We start from the raw sequence: 21,394 nt of genomic DNA, 5'->3' as shown, positions 1-21,394 counted from the left end.
TCGAAGCAGTGATGGTCAAACAGAAAATCAAACCTTCTGATATAGCGCAGAATCACTGAAACATTCAGGTTGGAAAAGACCCTCACAGGGTCTCCAAGTCCAATTGATAACCCTTCTCTACAAGGTTCACCCCTAAACCATATCCCCAAGCACCACCTCCAAACAACCTTTAAACACATCTCAGGTTGGTGACTCAACCACCTCCCTGTGCAGCCCATTCCAATGCCTGACCATTCTTTCCCTGAATTTTTTTTCCTAATGTCCAGTCTAAACCTACCCAGTCACAGCTTGAGGTCATTCCCTCTTGTTCTATCACTAATTACCTGGGAGAAGAGACCAGCACCAGCCTTTCTACAATGTCCTTTCAGGTAATTGTAAACAGCAATGAGGTCTCTCCTCAGCCTCCTCTTTTTCAAACTAGAGAGCCCCAGCTTCTTCAGTTGTTCCTCATGTATCTTAATCTATGCATCAGAAAAATCTGTCCTTAACAATTTATTGCCAGCCTAATAAGCATGAAACTGCAATTAGGTCAAAGCCCTAAGCTTAGTCTAAGTGAATGTGCTAAGTGAAGATGTAAAAATGGCAAGAAGACAGGCTGAGGGAGATGAGGCTCTTTAGTTTGGAACAGAGGAGCATGAGGGGTGCCCTCATTCATGTTGATAAAGATGTGCAGAGCAGTGTCAGGAGGACAGAGCCAGGCTCTGCTCAGGGATGTCCAATGACAGGACAAGGGGCTATGGGTGCAAGCTGGAGCAGAGGAGGTTTCACGTGAACAGAAGGAAAATCTTTTTCATTCTGAGGGTGCCAGAGCCCTGGAGCAGGCTGCCCAGAGAGGTTGTGGAGTTTCCTTCTCTGGAGACATTCAAAACCTGCCTGGATGCCTTCCTGTGTGACCTGTCCTCGGTGATCCTGCTCTGGCAGGGGTGTTGGATTGGATGGTATTTTGAGGTCCCTTCCAAGCCCTACCATTGTGTGATTCTGTGATACACTAATACTCAAACACTACTAACATCTTTCCATAATAAAGAGCCTGTGTTTTTCAGGGGAAAAAAGAAAACAGAGAGAGAAAAGCAGTGTTCACCCTACTGGTGTTTAATAATGGGTTTCCTATTTCAAAACACATGACAGACATGTTTCCTATCTGGCCACTAAGTCATTTTCTGATCCTGTGTAGCTGCTTACTTTTGCTGAAAATCCTTGATTAATTTCTTTGCCTTGTTGTATTTCTTCTCCAGAGCCTGATACTGGCTTTGCGTCTCCTTGAGGTGCTCATTCACCGTGTGACACAGGGTTTGTGCCTCAATCCAGTAACTCTCTAATTTCATCATCCTCTCCTTATTCTCCTCAATGTTCTGCTGGAGTTGGGTCTTCTCTAATTCCCACCTCACCTTCTCATTCTCAGCAGCCTGCAGCTGAACAAAAGAGCAGAGATGAACTCAGTAAAGAAGCTGCTAAGTGCTTCCTAATAGTTTAGGATTAATTCAAACAAGGTGAGCAGTGAAAATCAGTGAATTAATAACTAGAGTAGTAATATGTGAGCAGTGAAAAGAGCATTCCAGGACTATGAAAACAGGTTGATACAGGCTGATTCTTCCTCATCAAACAAAGCAGAGCCTTTACTTTGTGTTCCTGGTTTAAAGAAAATGTCAATAGTGGAGTACTCAAGGCAAACTGCAGGGTTAATCTGTCAGCACTGGGGATGGCTTTTGCTCTGTGCATGTTGCTCAGGTATTGTGAAGCATTTATGAAAGTTCATAAAATGATGCAATTTCTTATTTTAGGAGCAATGTGATTTCCAGGTTCTATATTTGATTTAAGAGCAACTTGGAACACGCTACGAAAAAACCCAACAACTGCATCTAATGTAACTACCTACTTTTTTTTAACCCAAATTAGAAACTCTAATGAATTCTCCCCATGTTTTGTTTTATGCCATAATCTTCCTTAACCTACAAAGCCAAAGAAAAGAGGTTGGAGCAAAATTCCAAACTTATCATTGGGTTGCAACCTGATTTTCTTTTTTCCCATTTAAGCAAGCACAAACTTTTGCATCCAACACTGAAACTATGCCGGAGCTATGACAAGGCCAGAGGGAACCTGGTAGAAATATATTACTCTTGATTTCTTTAAACTTGCTTGTAAGGAGTTAACATGAAAAAGAAAATATGCCCTTGCTGTTGAAGATCCAAAAAGAAGAAATCTGTCCAATATAGCAGCATTGCTCAACTCTAAAACCAGCGTGGTTCCACTGCGAGTTCCACTATTTGGCACCAGTGAAGCCCAACGACTTTTTTCAGTCAGGGCTTGGAATCCAAGGCTTCCTTAAAGGAATCCAGGGCTTCCAATCCAGGCTTCCTCAAAGCAGCATGGATTTTACTGCTGAGCTTGTAGTAAGAATTAGCTCCTTTGCTGTATTTGGGTTTTTTTGGGTTAGGCTTCTTGCTTCCCAATCAGAGCTAGCTGCAGGCTTCAATGTTTGGTGGAGGATAAGGGTAGGGTTGTTCAGCAGCTTGTTTATTTTAGGTCCCAGAATTCATAGTAAGAATTAAAACAAATAGAAACAATGCCTTAACATCCCTGTTTACTTATCAAGATTGTTTAATTTGCCCTAGGCAGTTCTGCTAGCTGATACACACACAAAGACAAGGACTTGTTTGCACATTTATTAGTAATACACCTAAACCAGGCACATTTTCTTCAGCTCTGATGAAAACACTAGGTAAAAAATCCATCAGGACGAGGCACGTGAGCCCTCATCTTACAAATGCATTTGCTCACACCCACACACTGCTGCCATCAAGGCAGTGGGGCTCGGCACAATCCCAAGGGAGTGACCCTTCGCCTCTCATTGCTAGCACGCAACTGGAAAGCAGAGCAAGAAAAGATTTCTGATGTTCTGAGCTGCAACAGTACCACTGAAATTGCCCTTGCATCGAAGACTTGCGCTTTGCATTTGTTTTTAACAACAACATTTGATAAACATTATACAAAACACATGGTGAGTGCAAACATGGCTGAGGTACAATTTTCTCCTTCTCTTCTGATTTCCTTTGTCATGTACTCAGAGAGAAGGATGTCATTATAAAACCTGATATTACTTAACAACTGGAGCAGCAGTTGACTTCCCAGAAAGTTTACCTCAGTATAAAAAACACAATTCCTTTTTATTGCCAATTCAGCCTAACTAGCAACTGATTGTGAGAGAATGTTTTCTGTTAAAGCTGGTAAGCTTTTTCCTTTCTAGAATATAATTTTAAGACAACTGCAACAATATGAAACAGAACATTTTCTTCTGTATATAGAAAGTAATTTATCTTCAACACCTTTCAATAAATCAGGGTTTTCTAAATGATGTCAATAAAAGGAAATTAGTGTTAAATAGGCTATTTTACCATCCCTGGTAAACTGAAATCCTACTAACTTAAGACTTAAATACTCAAGCCAAGTAGAATTTTCAAACCTGAGAAACTGCATTAGAATTGTAAAACTAGAAATCTGCCATTCAGTCATTATGATACCCCCTAAAATGTACGTTCAACTGAAACTACACAAGTTGGCAGTTGCTCTTAATAGCAGCACTTAAGATTTTACTTGAAACTCTGAATAGAGCACATACACCAAGGCAAGATTTAGCTGAGCCACTGTGCTTCTCAATCACCCTTTAATAAGGATGTTGACTTCTCCACCCACACAGATACAAGTCTTCAGCTCTGATTTTTGCAGGAGAGGAACAAAACCAGCGTGTATTAACCATATATTGATTCTTACCTTTGTCTTCAGCTTCTGAATTTCAGCTTCTGTAACTGCATGTTTGATTTGCAACTAAAATTGAAAATATAAAATAAACAAGTGAAGTCACAGAGAGAACTCCAGCATTTTTAAAGCCTGTGCTGCAAGTTGAATACCTTATTACACAGCAGAAGGCCTTGAAGAGTGCTGCAGTGCAGTAGATTGTAAATTAAAATGTCTAGCTTGCAAAATGACTCAGTCTGTGCAACCTAATTAAAGATAGGATGCTGTCTAACCACTCATAATTTCAAATCAGAACATCCAATCTGTTTAGCAAAACCAAATGTCTTATGCTTTAGAAAAAAAAAAAAAAAAAGAAAGAAAAAAAAATAAGAAGAAAAAGATGTTATCCTGCTGGGCTCTGCTCTGATCTGAACGTGAGATATGTCCCAGTGCTGCCAGGAAGTCCCACTGCACTGATTAAAGCAAGCGTGTTACAAAAAGCAAATATGGAAATAAGCGATTTAACAACTTGAGAAGTCAGGAAAACCTTGAGGGAAGATTCCACACATTTATTTCAACCCCCCCCCCCAAAAAAAAAAAGGTAAACTGATGCTACCCTTCTCCACCATTAGCTGGAGTGATTCTGCTCAAGCTGGCTGAGCTCAATTGAGGGCAGTTCCACAGGGAAATTGAACAACAGAGCTGGCACTGGAGCAGACCAAATGATTGCAAAGAGATGAACAGCCCAGGAAGTGTTTTGAAGGCTGGAGTCACATTACCAAGCAGCATCTCACACTAACATTAGGTTTGTGCAGGAAAAAAAGGTTGGAGTGAGGACCTGGCATCCACCTGCACACTTCCCGGAGGGATTTCTTTTGGACTAACCTACATTAGTCTGATCCTGTGGAGTGAATAGTCATTAGTGGAGTGAATACTCATTAGCTCTTGGAGCGTGTTAGGCAATGTCCTGAAACATCTTTAGTTTCACTGTAAATTTGCAGGCTCCAAGAACACAAAATCACAGAGTGGTGGGGGCTGGAAAGGACCTCAGGAGATCAGAGTTCAACTCCCTGGCTACAGCAGATTCAATTAGAGCAGAAACATTCCAGGTGGGTTTTGAAAATCTCCAGATGAGACTCCACTACCTCTCCAGGCAGCCTGCTCCAGGGCTCCAGCACCCTCACATTAAAGGATTTTTTGGTAAGTCCAAGTGGCTCTAGTTTGTGCCCATTGCCCCTAGTCCTATCACTGGGCACCGGTGAAAAGAGCCCAGCCCCATCCTCTTGCCTCCACCCTTTAAATATTGATCAGCATTGAGAAGATTCCCTCTGAGGCTGCTCTCTTCCAGGCTCCAGGTCTCTCAGCTTCTCCTAGCAAGAGAGATGCTCCAGTCCCCTCATCATCTTTATGGTCCTCCGTTGAACTCTCCCCAGTAGTTCCCTGGTTCTCCTGAACTGGGGAGTCCAGAACTGGACACAAAACTCTGAAGGACCAATCAAACCACAGCTTCAACAGCTGATCCAAATGGAAATGGTCATGCACACAAATTCAATAGTGGTTTGCATCACCAGTCCATCCTGCTTCGTTATGTAAAGCAGGCAAGCATGGACAACCTTCTAACAGGCCCCACAACCTTACACTTAAAGCACTGTTCAATCTGAATCAGTGACCTGAGTGTGCTGGGTAGTAGCTGAGGGCAAGGGCATAGCCTGAGTTACAGCTTGGGCTGGAGGAGTGGAGCAGGACAAAGCCTTCATCTATTTTTCATGAAGACCAGGAATAGTTACCTACAAACATGTTTTACAGGGGGGTTATTTTCCCTCACAAGACTAACAACAGCCTTTGGGAACAGTTTGTGTTGAGCTAATGGAGTACATGAGGGAGCTGCACTCAACCAGAAATTATCACCTCTGGTGAAGCAATGGCAACATTCTTGAAGACTAGGCTGTTAGCAAAAAAATGTACAAACAACTCAAAAAAGAAGTTCTGGAGAAGAGGAGAGAGGAGCAATTTTCAAAACACCAGGAACCATCAGAGAGTGGCTTGGCACAAGCAGTTTTGAGAAAAGCTTCTTTTGAAATCCCCTTTTTGTGGGGCCTCCTGAATGCACTTTTTGTGGCAGCACAGGAAATAAAGGCATGCTCTCAGATGCAGCTTGGTTTGCAAATCAGCTTTAACTGATCTAGTGAATAACTGCAGTCCTTTCTGGTAGAGAAATAATGGAAGGAAGGAAGGAAGGAAGGAATAAAGGAGACAGCGATGCAGCCAGTTCCACCTGAGGAACGCTAAGATCTTCCTTCTCTCACGCCTTTCTTGGTCACCATCTCCAGGATCATCTTACACTCACACTCACTGTTTGACTTTGCACTGACAAGTGTGAAGAACCTTCCAGTGCTCAGTGACAGCAGCTCTAAGATTTCCCTTCAAATGAAAGCAGTCACTGACTGTACCAGCTGGCGAAAACATGGAGGCTCACCAACCACGCCAGCAGGTGGACCATACATGGGGTCAGACTGCACCTACCCTGAACATACAGCTAACCCATGGACCACATGGGCTTCCTGAAGAAGAGCCACATGAGAGCAGGGCTACTGGGCCAGGCTGGAGAGACACCAGTGCAGCTGGGAGCAGGGATCTCAGCAGCCCTGGAGGTGGTGCTAACAGGAAGAAGTGGCCAGTGGTGCTATTCCACCTAGGAATTCCACCAGGAAGGCCAGTAGGATATATATCTTTTTGTAACTATGTATAGTAGAGCAAACTATGGAGATACTTTAACTAGCATTTGCAAGAGGTTACTTACAACTTCTGAGCTCACTCAATCCAGCCTCTGATCTGCAACTTTCAGATCATTCCATTTCTGTTAGTAGTGAAAAATTTCAGAAGAACCATCTCAGCATGCTGTGGTCCTTAGAAAGTGCCCAGGTCTTTGCTTAGTTCTGCTACCTCATTGTTTTGGAGTGAGATGAGAATCAGGGGAAGAATGGATGAGCTAAACTTGGCTCCTTTGCAGAGATCATAATGAAATCAAAAAGCCAAGACTCAAAGTCTTAGGCTATCTCCTTACAGACCTTTCCTAGCTCTTCTAAAACCCACAAGCAGTACTTAATCAGCTCATTATTACACACAGGCAGACTCCACTTTTTGGATAAATGACAATCAGCTGAGGTACAGATGGTTTGAACAGTTATTTTCATACTCTCTTTTATTAAGTTAAAAATGAGTACTGAGCACCCAGTCAGATCATTGAATCATTATATGGTACAGCAGATCTCACTGAGGCAGAAATAAAAAGAGACTTTTTTATTGAAGGTATGTAGCTGGACATCTCATTTCTTTTCATTTTTCCCCCCTCTCTTTTACAAAGAACTAATTCTGCTTGCAGAACAGATGAGAAATACTAACACATTTACCAGTTAGACTGAACAACAGGCAAGGTCACTCGTTTGGCAAGCAAATTTGGACTCCATAATTAACAACCTTTAAGTCAATTTACTAATAGGGGAGAAAAAAAAATCCACGTCCCATACAATGCCAGAAATTCTTGGCAGATACTATTTTGCATTTTTATGTTTTCTAAGCCAACATATAACTGTGAAGGCTTCATTTGAACAAAAGCATTTTGAGCAATTTTTGGCACTTTTCCTTTTCAATGAGGTCTTGAAAAGCTGATTAATTTTCTCCAGAACAATGAAACTTTTTATCAAAAGATATAGATAGAAAATGGATTGAATTCATCTCTCAATGAATTCACTGAATTCATCTGCAGAAGGTAGAATGGGATGAAAAGCCAGCAAATGGTAAAATAGCCAGAGCACACTAGGAAAGGAAGTACCCAGTGGAATCTAATAACCTCCATAGAAAAATGTACAGTCATTATATATATTTTGCATGTTTATGTAATGATTTATATTCTGAAATCATGGAATGGTAGGGGTTGGAAGGGACCTCTGGAGATACCCAGTCCCACTGCCCTGCCAAAGCAGGGTCATCTAGGGCAGGTCACAGGAACACATCCAGATGGGTCTTTAAATTCTCCACAGAAGGAGATTCCACAACCCCTTTGGGCAGCTTGGTCTAGGGCTCCAGCACCCTCCCACCACCAAAGAAGTGTCTCTTCATTTTGAGCTAGAACCTCCTAGGTTCCAGTTTGTCCCCATTTCCCCTCATCCTGTCACAGGACACCACTGAAAATAGCCTGGTCCCTTTTTCTTGACATCCACCCTTCAGCTACTTGTAATCACTGATCAGATCTTCAAGATGAGGGTCAGGAGTGATCTGTGAGCACAACAGGAGAGAGGGAAAGCAACTGAAGATTTTGCAGGCTTATAGGCATTTTGAAGTACTACACTACTACCACTAATCTATTTTTGCACATATTTCATTAAGGCATTAAATATAATGCCTAAGTCCTACATAAGATGTCCCTTCTCCCTACAGATTTTGTCCCTCTTCAATCACCACAGCTAAAACAAAGCTTCTAGCTCTTTCTCTCAAAGCAGTTCAGGAAACTCAGTCCCATTTTTCCTGTTTTAGAGACAGGGAAAGAAAATTTGCAGAAAGATAGTGATTCCCCCAGCATTGCCCATCTCTCTCCTGACTTTCATTCCAAAAGCAAGGCACTTCAGCTAAGGCTGCTCTCTAAAGTACATGAGCACATTTTTTCATGGCAAAGAGTGAATTCAACTAATTAGGTCAAACTATTATGCTTAAAGATTATGTCCAACCCACTTGTTTAATACTTTCAATAATCTCTGGAGTAAGAACAAGAAAGTACAGTTATTCTTTAAATACAATGCCAGAAAAACACTGTGTGGGCTTGTGCAGCGTGATTGTGAACAAGTCCTCCAGTGTTGAAGGAATTCAGGGCAAATACCAAGAAAAATACATGTACTCACTCTGGCAGCCAACAAAATGCAGCTGTGTGCTGTTAAATACAACCAAGGAAACAAAAGTAGAGTGCTTGTAACAGTGGTACTGCGTGGGCTGGAGAAAAAGAGTCCACTCTTGTGCAGGAGCACTGAATGTTTCTTCTCAGGCACTCATCTGCACTTAAAGTGAAGGATCCCCAAGAGGAGATCTTCAGCTCATCTCCTCTACACCAGTGTTTTGAGGGCATTACAACAATAGCTTCAAATCAGTTTGGACAAGCTTAAGTATGGCAATAACCCAATGTACTCAAGCAGAGTTTGGCAGTTAATTCATCCACAGGTCAGTGTCTTGCTCATCACTGCATCACTGCTTTGCATGGCCTTGGTATGCTGGCACAATCAGACTGGCAGCACCTTCCCATTGCTTTGAAAAACCATCACAATGTATGATGAAAAGATAGCCTGAATTTGAAATATGGAGTGAGAAAATCATTTAAATACAGTAAAAATCTTTCAGAAGATGATGATGAATAACAGGAACCATGCAAAGGCTGAAAAGAGAAGGACTGGTTGCTCATTGATTACTTTCCATACATTACTCTCTCACTAGAGAGTAGTAACAACGTGTTTATTAGAGACAACATATCTGGTTTGAGTGGAGGGAAGAGGAGAAGGAAAGAAGGGTAATAAAAGCAGAGCCTCTGTATTTAAAAACTCCTTTCTGGACCCAGATCCTGCTGCTCAAATCTCCTATCTTCTATCAAATCTCCTATCTCCTATGAGGTTCAGGCTACTTCACCTCTCCTATCTCCCTGTATTTAAAAAGAAAATTGTTCTTTATTGGAATCACTCAGCCCATTACTGTGGACTTAAGATTTATCAAACTGTTCCATGTTTTTAATTGCAGCAACCTTCAGGAAAGCTTAGAACTAAACTGCATCAAAAGCACAGCCTAAAATACAGCAGAAAGGTTTCTCAGTACTTTGGTATGTTAAGTTATATGAAGTTAATGACTGCAATGAACACCATTGACACAAGCCCCAGTTGGTACTGGTGGATGCTATACAAACACTGTACCCACAGAGCTTGGTAAAACACTCATTTGAAATATGCCTGCTTCCTCAGCAGAGCTTTCCTAGTCTTTCTAAACACATAGCCAAAGACATGACACTGCTGTACACTGAGGAGTTGCTGCATTTGCTGTTGGGTTTTCCTCAACAGTTTTGATTGAAATCTTAGGATACAAAAAAAAACCCCAAAACCCAACCACCAATCAAACAAAACCAAACAACAACAAAAAAGGGCACTTTGTCTTCCTGGTTAAAAATACAAACTAAGTGCTGAGGCAGAATAGCTTCAGTGCTGAAAACTTCCACCTGAAAGCTGATGCTAAAAGAGCTCTGAAGAATAGCCCCACTTCTTTTCAGCAGAACTTTCTCAGTAATTCAAAAGTACTGAGTATACAAACAGCTAGAAATCAGCTTTACAATCTAACTCTGGTGAGATACTTCAGGACTATTTTCTAATCTGTCACTTACCTCTTTGAATTTGTGAGCAAGCTTGTTGGTGTCCACATCACTGGGGGAGAACATGTCATCGTTTTCAGGGAGATCAAACACTTCAATAGCCATGTCACCTCCTGGAAGGACAGGTCCCATGTCTTCATCTTCTTCATCTGTAGCATATTCCCCTGTCTTAATTTTACAGCATTTAAAACATTTCAGTTATCCTCTTATTGTTAGGTAGAAACTGTTCAAAAGAGCAATGAAGCTACTCTGCAAACATAAAATCCTGCAGACAGAGAAGTTTCTCTTTAACTTCAATACTTATAAATTCTACCAGACAACCTACAACTCCACAGCAGTATTTCAGAACATTAAGAGAACAGAGAAAATATTGTCTTAAGCACAAAGAATTTAGTGCTTTTAGTCTTTTGTAACACATTTTACTTAAGGAAGTAATTCTCCAGTGATAGTCCACATTGCATTTGAAAATCCATTGGTTTTGCTCTTTATCAACAACTTCATGGTAGAACAGTGACTTGCACCTTCAGTAAGGAGATGCTTCAAGCTATAAACAGAAAATGCAGGTGGTTTCTTGGGCTGGTAACTTGTGGGATGTGAGCAACTATCTGACAAAATAGAATTTAAAAATTCCTAAGGTAAATCAGCATTTCAAGATTAAACAGAACTACAGTACTGAAAAGAAAATGACTGCAATGTTCCACCCCAAGCTGCCTAGACAATGGTTTACACGCAAACCTGGGCAGCGTGATCTAGTTGAAGGTGTCCCTGCTCACTGCACAGGGGTTGGACAAGATGACCTTTCAGACTGAAAATCCAATGCAATCTGTGAAGCTGTGAATCCAACCTAACCCTTCCCTGGTACAATTTGAGGCCACTTCCTCTCCTCCTGTCACTTTATAGTAGGGAGAAGAGACCAACGCCAAAGATACGAAGGATTAAATAATAGAATTTAATCATAAAATGGTTTTGGTTGGAAAAGACCTTAAGATCCTTCAATCCAACCATTCCATAACTCCACCAAGTCTGGGGCTAAACCATGTCCCTCAGCACCACATATCTACATCTTTTCAAGACCTCCACGGATGGGGATTCAAACTCCCTGGGAAGCTTGTTCCAGTGTTTAAGAACTCTTCTAGTCAAGAAGTTTCTTCTCATATTCAACCTAAATCTCCTCTGGTGCAACTTGAGGCCATTTCCTCTCATCCTGGCACTAGGGAGAAGAGACCAACACCCACATATATGAGTTAGATTAGGCAAATATTCAAACACAGGCAATATTCTACTGGCCTCAGGAGTTGGAATATTTGAAGAGAGACATCAGGCAGCTTACAATGAACACAAAGGAAAATGTTGCTTGAAATTGTAGATAGTGAGTGTCGATGGGCAGTCATTTCTGCTGCAATTACTGCAGAAAGCAGTCATCAAAGACAAGCAGTGCAGTTTGCTCAAGTAACCAAGCCAGCAGGATGACACAAACACATTACAGAATACAGAAATAAACAGGACTTTTGCTTTTGTCTTCCAAAGAAAGGGGTCTGATCTTGTCACTGCATGAAACACAAATTACAGCTTCAAAAGAACCAAGGAGTGCTGCTCTAAGGAGATCTATGTCATAAGCTACATGAAACATATTTGACCTGAAAAAAAATTGTCTCTGCTGACTTTTGTTTCACATGAAACCAAGAGAAGGTTGCTCAGACCCAGTGCCACAAAGCTAGATTGAGGAATTCAATGTTTTACAAGGTACAGACAAATGTTATTTTGCTTGGAAATAACACTGCCTTGTAAGGTAACACTTGAAGTAGCTGCCTGAGGTTCCTTGCAGTATATTTTTTCCTAGCTGATAAAAATAAAAAGATGTTTTTATTCTCAGTAACCACTAAAAACTTCCATGCTCCTGAAGGAAAACTTTGGATTCTTCAGTCTGGACTGGTGAGCGAGACTCATGCATTTAAAAGACCTATTTCACATTTCAGGAGCACCTAGGGTTTGAGCTTATCCCTTCCACAGCAGCAGCTTTGGAAATCAGCCATCCCATTCTGCTATCACAGCCAATAGCATAGAATGATCTTCATAAACATCAACTGCAATTTCCCACTTCAAAAGGGAAAATATGTTACTCAGGTTAACTGTCTTCTCGAGTCTTGAAATAGGTTTGTTGCTCCCAAGCAGAAAGAAGGAGCAGCAAGGATAGTGCACAGCATTTGTACAGTAAATGAGGTTTCCTTCATGATTACTCATGTAGTAAATTATCTTCCCCACCAAATAAGTGTCATGGAACATTCCCACAAGGGAATGGAATGAGAAGTCAGAGCAGGCCACCAAGTGTCTCTTTAATTTGGCATGACCCAAGTCCAGTGCACACTGGCTGGCAGAAGGCAAAACTGCCTCAGTAATGCTGCTCTGTGAAAGAACCTGGATCCTTCTGCAAAAGCAAGGTGCTGCTTGAGCTATGATGAAGACTGTCCTAAACTGAGGAAATACAGCAAGATAAACCAGCAGGACCTGCACTTGCCTGGCACATACTCTCTTCCTGGAGTTTGACCAGCTTTACCACACACAGCCATCTGCAGTGACTCCTGGACTCAAACACACATCCAGAAACCTGTCATGATATTGCTGTCTTTGTGGGAAGCTCTCTGAGGCTCAGAATTTGGTGGTCTCAATGCAGGGCTGAATAAAGTGAATTTTCTTGTATGTTTATACAACACTGCAGCTCAAGATCTGCTACCAGATTTTAAGCACTGCATGAAAATGAACAGGGCAGTTTGACAGCTCTGAGACTGAGCAACTCCTGCATAATTTACCTCAGCACCAAACTCCTTAGGCTGGCAATCCAAATATTCCTCAACCTCATGAAGCCAGAAATATCACTTTTGAGGAAATGGACTCGAAAAGGTAGGACTTTTTTTGGGGTGGGGGTGGTGTGTCTATTTGTGGATATTCATTCAGACAGTATGAAATGAGATTTTCTTACCCAAAAGATGCCCTACTTACCAAGGTCAAAAAATGCAGGGCTAGCACTGGGGTCTGGCACACAGCAATGTAAACCCAGCCACATTTGTCCTCAGAGAGCAAGGTGAGCTCAAAGTAGCAAAGCTCATATTTGACAGCAAGTAGAGCAGAAGTGTTTGTGGTGACCAAAAATATCTTTGAACCACATCTAATGTGCATCAGATCACAGCTTCCATCATGTCAGCTGTCTGGGAGTGGTGCAAGTTATGCGAGTTTACAGGGATGGCATAATCGAGTGACCAAAAAAACTAAACTCAGAACTGTTGCAGGTTCCCAATAAAATCTACTGCTGGTAAGTCTGTTCATTTAAGAAAAGGGACATGCTTCATTAACCACAACCCAGTCATCTAGTCTAAGAATAAGGTTTAGCACCTCATGCTTGCACACAAACACGCACACACGCACCCCCAAAACAGGTGAGTATAACTTTTATTTGCAATCATAGAATCACAGAATGGTTTGAGTTGTAAGGGACCTTAAAGACCACATAATTCCAACATCCCTGCTATGGGGTGAGGGTTGAACTAGAAGCTGGACTGAGATTAGACATCAGGAAGCAACCATTCCCCATGAGGGTGGCGAGACACTGGAACAGGTTGCCCAGGGAAGATGTGGAAGCTCCAAGTCTGGTAGTGCTCAAATGAAGGGTGGCTGAGGCCTTGAGCAAGCTGGTAGGAGATGCCCTTGCCCATGGCAGGGGGTTGGAACTAGATGCTCTTGAAGGTCCCTTCTAATCTAAACCATTCTATGAGTCTATGATTTATAGGTCAGCAGGTAAGACTTTATTTATTTATATGAGTTAAATATGCACATATGATAGGACTTATTCTGAAACATATTAAAGTACTTTTATTTTTAGTATCAGTGGACATCAAAGCAAGTGGAGCTAGACAGGACTTTTTCCTCAGTCTTTTGGGACACTTCTGACTGTTCTGACCTATTGCTAGTTTAAAGCAGGTTTCAAAATCCAATTGTATCCCAATTTTATCTCAGAGTTGTTTTTTCTCTGTGTCACTTTTTAGAAGCCTCGTCTCAGTACCTAAAGGAAAACTAAAGTGAAATAAACACACAGCAGGAATTCTCTGTCTCCCTTTCTCTGTCACCTCTTTCCACTAATAAAATGTAAAGCTTGGCTCAGGACTAATCCCAGGAGTCTGGTATTTCAAATAGTGTTATCCTAGATAATGTGACTGAAGGCAGCATGCCTGGGCTATGTGGAATTGGTTTGCTACAACTGCCTTTCACCCAGCAGCTAATTTAGGGAGTAGCACAGACAGCGGTATCTGAAAAAAATCATTAATCTTCCTAAATATCACAGAATTGAATGGCAGGGGGTGGAATGGACCTCTGCAGATCATCTAGTCCAAGCCCCTGCCAGAGCAGCTTCACCTCCATCTTGGTATTTAGGCATATTGGGAGTTTTAAGCAAATGGAAAGAATTCACGGAAAAATTACTGTATAGAGTTGGTGGTTGCAAATCCTTTGTACTGGGACATTGGGTGCTACTGGAAAACATCAATACGTGACACAGACAAGGCATATTCACTCTTTATCCTGGGGAATACCTGTTCACACAAAAAGCAAACAGTGTGTGGAAGGAGGGGGTCTGTCCTGCAATTTCCAGAAAATTTCTGAATCATCTGAATGAAGAAAAACATCAGTCCCTCCAAGGGGCAAAAAAGACAAGGGGTGATGGGTACAAGTTACTGCTGGGGAGATTCCAAGAAGGTGACCTCTGAGTGAGAATTAAAAGAAAGGAATTAGGAATAGAAAACAGAACACTGAAAAACACCAAATAATGAGACACTGGACAGCCTTACCTCGTCATCATCTGCATCATACTGTGCGTAGTGCTGCTCCAGCAGCTCTCTCTGGCGGCGTTCCTGCTCCAGAGTCTGGCTGATCAGCTGCGCCACCTCACTCACCTGGCCTGGTTTTTCTCGGCCAATGACAAACCTAAACAGCAGGGAAAACAAAGGTTACTCCTCTTGTTTTACTAACGATCTAGATGTTAAGACGTGCCTTGTAGAGATGGGTAGCCTTTGTCTTCGAAGACACCAGGTTGGGATTGTTTCAGGTGTGCTCTCTGGATGGCATCTGTGCAGTCCTAGGAGGGTTTGGACCACAACAGTACTTACAGGGGCGTGGGGTAAGGAGAAGTGATGACTGAAGCCTTCACTCCAGATTTCAATACAAAAGCTTCTCTGAGTTTGAACTTTACAGACACAGAGCAGGCCACTTCTTAAAAAGATTAGTAATCACTTCTATTCCCTTTAAGAGCAAGATACAGAAGCCTACGGAAGATCTGATGCACAGTAAAAGCACAGACACACTTCTGGCAGCTTGTAATGAAAGCAATATGCCACAGAGCAACTTCCTTCTCCATCCTGACCTAGAAGATCACAGAATCAGAGACTGGTAGGGGTTGGAAAGGGCTTCTGAAGATCATAGAGTACAACCCCACTTCTAGAGCAGGGTCACCCAGAATAAATCACACAGGAACACATCCAGGAGGGGTTTGAATGCCTTCAGAGAAGGAGACTCCACAACCTCCCTGGGCAGTCTGGTCCAGTGCTCTGCTATCCTTAAACCAGCCTTCCTCCTCTCTAGAATAGAGAATCCACTTACAGGTTTTTCAGTCTAACAGACACCATTTCCCCTCATTTTAAGATACCTTTAAATCCTTCTTTGATTTCATGTGATGCTAAGGAGCATTTTCCTCCAGCATCAGCTACTGCTGAACACTGGGAGCACATTTCTCTGGCTTAACAAAAGACAAGGGAAGTGCCCCTTTCTTGATAGAGACTTACAAGACTGCCTCCCAGTCTTGCTTTCAGCAGTTCAAAATTGGCTTGGGTGATAATAATTTCTTCAGCACAGTAGCATGACAGAAATTAAATATTTTGCTATGTATAGTACTTACAACAAGCACCCATTAACCAGTATCAGCACACTGCAAACTACTGAGAAAAACACAATTTGAAGACATCAAGCTGAAGGAATGTTTTCCTAGCAGGTCAGAAAGACAATTAGGTAATTACAGGTGAAACAAGTATTGTGCAGAGCTGAAAAGCATGATCAGGTGACAGAGATACTGCATAAAGTAAATCATAGTATCATATCATTTGTTTCCACAACACCTGGTTCACAGAGTCTCAGAATCCCAGCTTGGTGGGGGTTGGAAGGCCCCTCTGGAGATCATCCAGTCCAACCCACAGTCACCCAGAGCAGAATCACATTCAGGTAGTTTGGAATGTCTCCAGAGAAGGAGATTTCATAACCTCTCTAGGCAACCTGCTCCAGGGCTCTGCCACTCCCAAAGTAAGCAAATTTTTCCTCATGTTTAAGTGAAAATGATGAATTTACTATTGGAATGAGAGGTAGAATTGTGCATTATATCCTAAGGAAGAAAATTATTTTCATTGGTGCTGCCTATCACTGTTAAAGTCCCTGGGGATTTGGCATCTATGTGGATTCCAGCTTTCCCTGAGTGGATGACCCTGAGTCCATTTCCTATGCCAAACAGTTTGTCAGGCTCTATGAAGTCAGGCAATACAGAAAATAATACAAGGTGGAGTTTATTTCAACAGTATCAAAACACCCATATCAGTAACCACTTCCAAAAGGATAAGAAAGGTGAAAATGAGCAAGTCCATCTGAAATGACGACACGAGATGCTCTGAAAATAATGTGCAAGGAAGGATCTTAGTTTAAAAGCATTGATAGAAAACACAGAAGAAAGTAGAACAAAGCCAAGGAAATACCATCAAGCATTTTAATCCTGATCAAAACAGATGACAGTCTGGCACTCAGATCCTGCTATTACAAAATGTGACATTGGTCCTCAGTCATGATAAAGACCTTGGGCTGAAAGCAAAAGAATGTTTCCTCATGGCCCCAGAAGTTCATCTGTTCTGAAGACTGACTCATACTCGGATCCTGTTTCCTCTGAATTTTAATTTCAGAGCCAAGTATTGCAAAGATTAACCCAGCCATGTTTGCAGTCTCAGCTGGGGGGGACAATGAACTTCTGATATTACTACACAAAGTAAAAAAGGATTCAACCCAAATTTGTTTCACATTTGTCTCCTCTAATGTAAAAACAAATTAAAAGAAAATATAGAAAAGTAACTTCTATTTCAAACAAACATTTTAAGCAACATTATCCATCAGTGTAATATGTATAGGTAGTAAGGAGAGCATCATGTTTGTAAATGTGAGGGAGATAATCAGTGTAGTAAACTATGGAATCACACAAAGGGATGCAAATATCATAGAATCATAAAACAAACTGGGTTGGAAGAGACCTTTAAAGGTCATTTAGTCCAACCCCCCTGCAGTCAGCAGGGACATCCCCAACTAGATCAGGTTGCTCAGAGCCCCATCAAGCCTGGCCTTGAATGTCTCCAGGGATGAGGCCTCCACCACCTCCCCGGCAACCTGCTGCAGTGTTGCACCACCCTCATAGTAAAGCACTTCTGCCTGATGTCCAATCTCATTATTCCCTCCTGCCCTCTGGCTGGTAATTCATCTCCCATGGGAAACAGGAATAGTTGAAACAATCATTCTTGTACACTGAAAACCTAGGAGTTACAATTTGTAAATCCTGGTGACTCCTGATTACTTAGGAGTGATCTTGACACCTTTGACTCTAATGCATGAAGGTTTTCATACAGATAAACAAGTTGAGGCAGGGCCATTTCCAAGTTTAGCTAAGAAAGTAAAACCTTATCAGATGAATTTTTCTCCTTATGCCAAAGCCACTCACAGTTTATAATGAAGTGATTTTCAAGGCTTAAATCATACATCAGAATGAAGTCCCTTAATGATACCTACAGCTGTTAGATGATACACAAATGAAAGCCTCAAAGCAATGACAAAGTTTAAAGCAAATGCTTTCCAGAGAGAGGCAAAGAATGTTTTATTTTCCTATGCTTTAAAGTGAGACATCTCCACTGTGTGAAAATAAATCTTTAGAAACATTCCAGCTATGACTGATGTCACTTCCAGACAAAGAATTGCACATCTGTAAAATGAAATACAATGTGGCCTACAGTGACAGTTGTTACAAACTAAAGCAAACATTTTGGCACCTTATATTCCAGGATCTTCACAACACTACTCTGCATATGTTTACTTCTAACTAAAATGAGCCCTAAGATCATAGAACTAAAAATCACAGAATGGTTTGGGTTGGAAGGAACCTTAAAGATCATCTAGTTCCAGCCCTTCTGCCATGGGCAGAGACACCTTCCAGTAGACCAGGTTACCCAAGGCCCCAGCTAACCTGACCTTCAACACCTGCAGGGAGAGGACATCCACAACCTCCTTGGGAAACCTGTTCCAGTTACTCACCATCCTCACTGGGAAGAACTTTTTCCTAATATCCAGTCTAAATCTTCCTTCTTCCAGCTACAGTGAGGGTGGTGAGACACTGGAAGAGGTTATCCAGGGAGGCTGTGGATGCCCTCTCCTTGGAGGTGTTCCAAGGTCAGGTTTGTTGGAGCCTTGAGCAACCTGGTCTAGTGGAAGGTGCCCCTGCCCATGATGTGGGGAGGTTGGAGTAGATGATCTTTAAGGTCCCTTCCAACCCTCACCGTTCTATGAATCTTGCTTCATCTCACCAACTAGTCACCCCATCATAGAGGGATAGATTAGTCAAGCATGATTTCCCCTTGGTGAATCCATGCTGACTACTCCTGATAACCATTTCTTCCATGTGCTTAGATAATCTAGTTTCAACCCCCTGCCATGCGGAGAGACACTTTCCACTAGCCCACATTGCTCAAAGACCCATCCAACCTGGTCTAGTAAATTATAAATAGATAATTTAAAGACAGATTAACAAGTATTTCTGTCTGAAAGCCACAAAGCAAAGGCAGTTATTAAAATGTTAAGCATGAGTTAGATCTTTCCACCTAGAATGCAAGAACTATCATGATCTGAAGTGTTTAAATATGAAAAAGAGACATAAGGTTGTGATTCACTGACCAGAAAATGAGTCACTGAGCCATAACATGCACACTTCAACCAAGTGGGTAATTACAGATTTCTCATCACTCTGGCTCAAGAAAATTAAGCACATTAATTTCAGACTTCATTAATTAGTCTCAAGGGCCAAAAGGATTATTACGAAGAATCGTCAATTCTATCATCAATGATATATTTAAGAAGCTGGTTATGTTTCTGGATATGAGACAAACGAGGGTTTAAAAGCCTTTAAACCTCATCACAAAAAGCCAGCAGCTGCAAAACAAACCCCAGTGAGTCTGTGATGCTGTACTACAAGCCACCACTGTGCTAATTCTCTGGCCAGCGCTGATTATTTCTGATGTCCACACAAAGGAAAGAGAGAGAACAACATACAGAAGCAGAGCATGAACTGACCTTGATATTCAGTTAGACAGGCTGAAATAGCAGCTGTGAAATATTCACCTTGGTTGTTGTTAAAAAATAAACAGGGATGGAGCTAGGAATCTAATTCACATTTGATGACTAAAGCGGAGAGACATGGACTTGATGGATGGACACTGGCTGGGTATGGAACTGGCTAGACGACTGCACTCAAAGAGCTGTGATTAATGGCTCCATGTCCAGGTGGAGACCAGTGGCAAGTGGTGTTCCTCAGGGTATGGCACTGGGTCCAGTGCTGTTGAACATCTTTGTCAGAAACATGGACAGTGGCATCAAGTGCACCCTCGGCAAGTTTGTTGATGACACCAAGCTGTGTGGTGTGCTGGGCTCACTTGAGGGCAGGGACGTCAGCCAGAAGGACCTTCACAGGCTTGAGAAGTGCATCAGTGCCAACTGCATGACCTTCAACAAGTCAAAGTGCAAGGTCCTCCATCTGGGTAGGGCCAACCCCAGGCACAAGCGCAGAGTGGGTTGAGAGTACCCTTGAAGAAAGAGACTTGAGGGTGTTGGCTGCTGAGAAGCTTCCCATGAGCCAGCAGTGTCCTCATGCAGCTGTGCGCTGGGCTGCAGCAAGAGGAGTGTGGCCAGCAGGGCAAGAGAGGGGATTCTGCCCCTTGACTCTGCTCTGCTAAGACCCCATCTCTAATACTGCATCCAGTTCTGGTGTCCCCAGGATGTGAGGACACAGAGCTGTTGGAGCGAGTCCAGAGGAGGTCACAAAGACAATCCATGGGCTGCAGCACCTCTGCTATAAGGACAGGCTGAGAGAGATGGGGTTGTTCAGCCTGGAGAAGAGAATACTTCAGGGGGACCTTACAGCTGACTTACAGTACCTGAAGGGATCCCACAGGAAGGGTGCATAGGGACTTTTCATAAGGGTGTGTAGCGACAGGACAAGTGAGGATGGTTTGGAGCTGAGGGAGAGATGGATTAGACTGGCTCTTAGGAAGAAGTTCTTCAGTATGAGGGTGGAATAGGCTGCCCAGTGAGGTTGTGGATGCCCCCTTCCTGGAGGTGTTCAAGGCCAGGCTGGATGAGGCCTTTAGCAGCCAAGCCTGGGGAGGTTCCCTTCGGTTATTGGAAAGCAGTTCTAAGGTCCTCCCCCAGCATCTTCTCTTCTCTAGGCTGAACGCCACCAGCTCCCTCAGCCTGTCCTCACAGCAGAGGTGTTGTATTTGGGGGAGTTTTACAGATGGATTTAAAAAGTGGTTTTCCTTTGAGTTTCCAGGCATAAAGCTGCTTCTGTTACCATTTATCTGATTTATTTCAAGATGTCTTCAATTACCTCCTCTGGCTGCTTCCATTAGGATAATAGTCATATAATTAACACAGAGTGCTAAAGTGGTGTGAACCCTGTAAGAAGGAGGTTTTATTTAGTTACAGCACTGCAAGTTGGATCATGTTGGGTTTCCATGAACAAGATCAAGCTCTCCTGATGGATGGAAACCTCAAATGCTGACTGGCTGTAAGGAATTCACAGCATATCAGCTTCCATTACACTTCTTCAGAATCATAAAGATTCTTTTAATTATTTGATAACTTAGGCTGGAAGCTTTGGTCCACCTCAAGTCCCCCCCAGCCCAAAGCAGGGCCAGCTCTGTTATGGCTTTGATTCAAATTGTCATCTCTCTAATGACGGGATGCGACCTGTTCCAATGGTTGAGAAACTTCACAGTATGGTTTTTTTCTGGTGAAAATGTATAGTCAGAATTTCCCTCACTGCAGTTTCTGGTCATGCCCTATTATCTTTTTTTTTAATACAAACAGAATCACTAAGGTTGGAAAAGACCTCTAATATCATCGAGTGTAACCATCAACCCAACACCACCATGCCCACTA

The 21,394-nt window shown here is 42.3% G+C and overlaps 1 protein-coding gene across 5 annotated transcripts in view; it reads right to left on the bottom strand.

Moving 5' to 3' along the window:
- The window catches only part of PPP1R9A (protein phosphatase 1 regulatory subunit 9A), a 144,529-nt gene that overhangs the window by 23,120 nt on the left and 100,015 nt on the right, over positions 1-21,394 (bottom strand). For all 5 annotated transcript variants that reach the window (XM_068157042.1, XM_068157040.1, XM_068157043.1 and 2 more), the window contains exons 6-9: positions 14,962-15,097; positions 10,139-10,294; positions 3,769-3,822; positions 1,183-1,412 (exon numbers count right to left, since the gene is read on the bottom strand). In XM_068157042.1, the coding sequence (XP_068013143.1) occupies positions 1,183-1,412; positions 3,769-3,822; positions 10,139-10,294; positions 14,962-15,097 (576 nt within the window). The remainder of the gene's footprint in view (positions 1-1,182; positions 1,413-3,768; positions 3,823-10,138; positions 10,295-14,961; positions 15,098-21,394) is intronic.

The sequence above is a fragment of the Melanerpes formicivorus genome, unplaced genomic scaffold, assembly GCF_026170545.1.
Source record: "Melanerpes formicivorus ecotype bairdi unplaced genomic scaffold, bMelFor1.0.p_v2 SCAF_35, whole genome shotgun sequence".
In the NCBI taxonomy this organism is placed as follows: Eukaryota; Metazoa; Chordata; class Aves; order Piciformes; family Picidae; genus Melanerpes; species Melanerpes formicivorus.
Note: the sequence above shows the minus strand (reverse complement) of the source record. Positions and strands in the feature narration are given on the sequence as shown.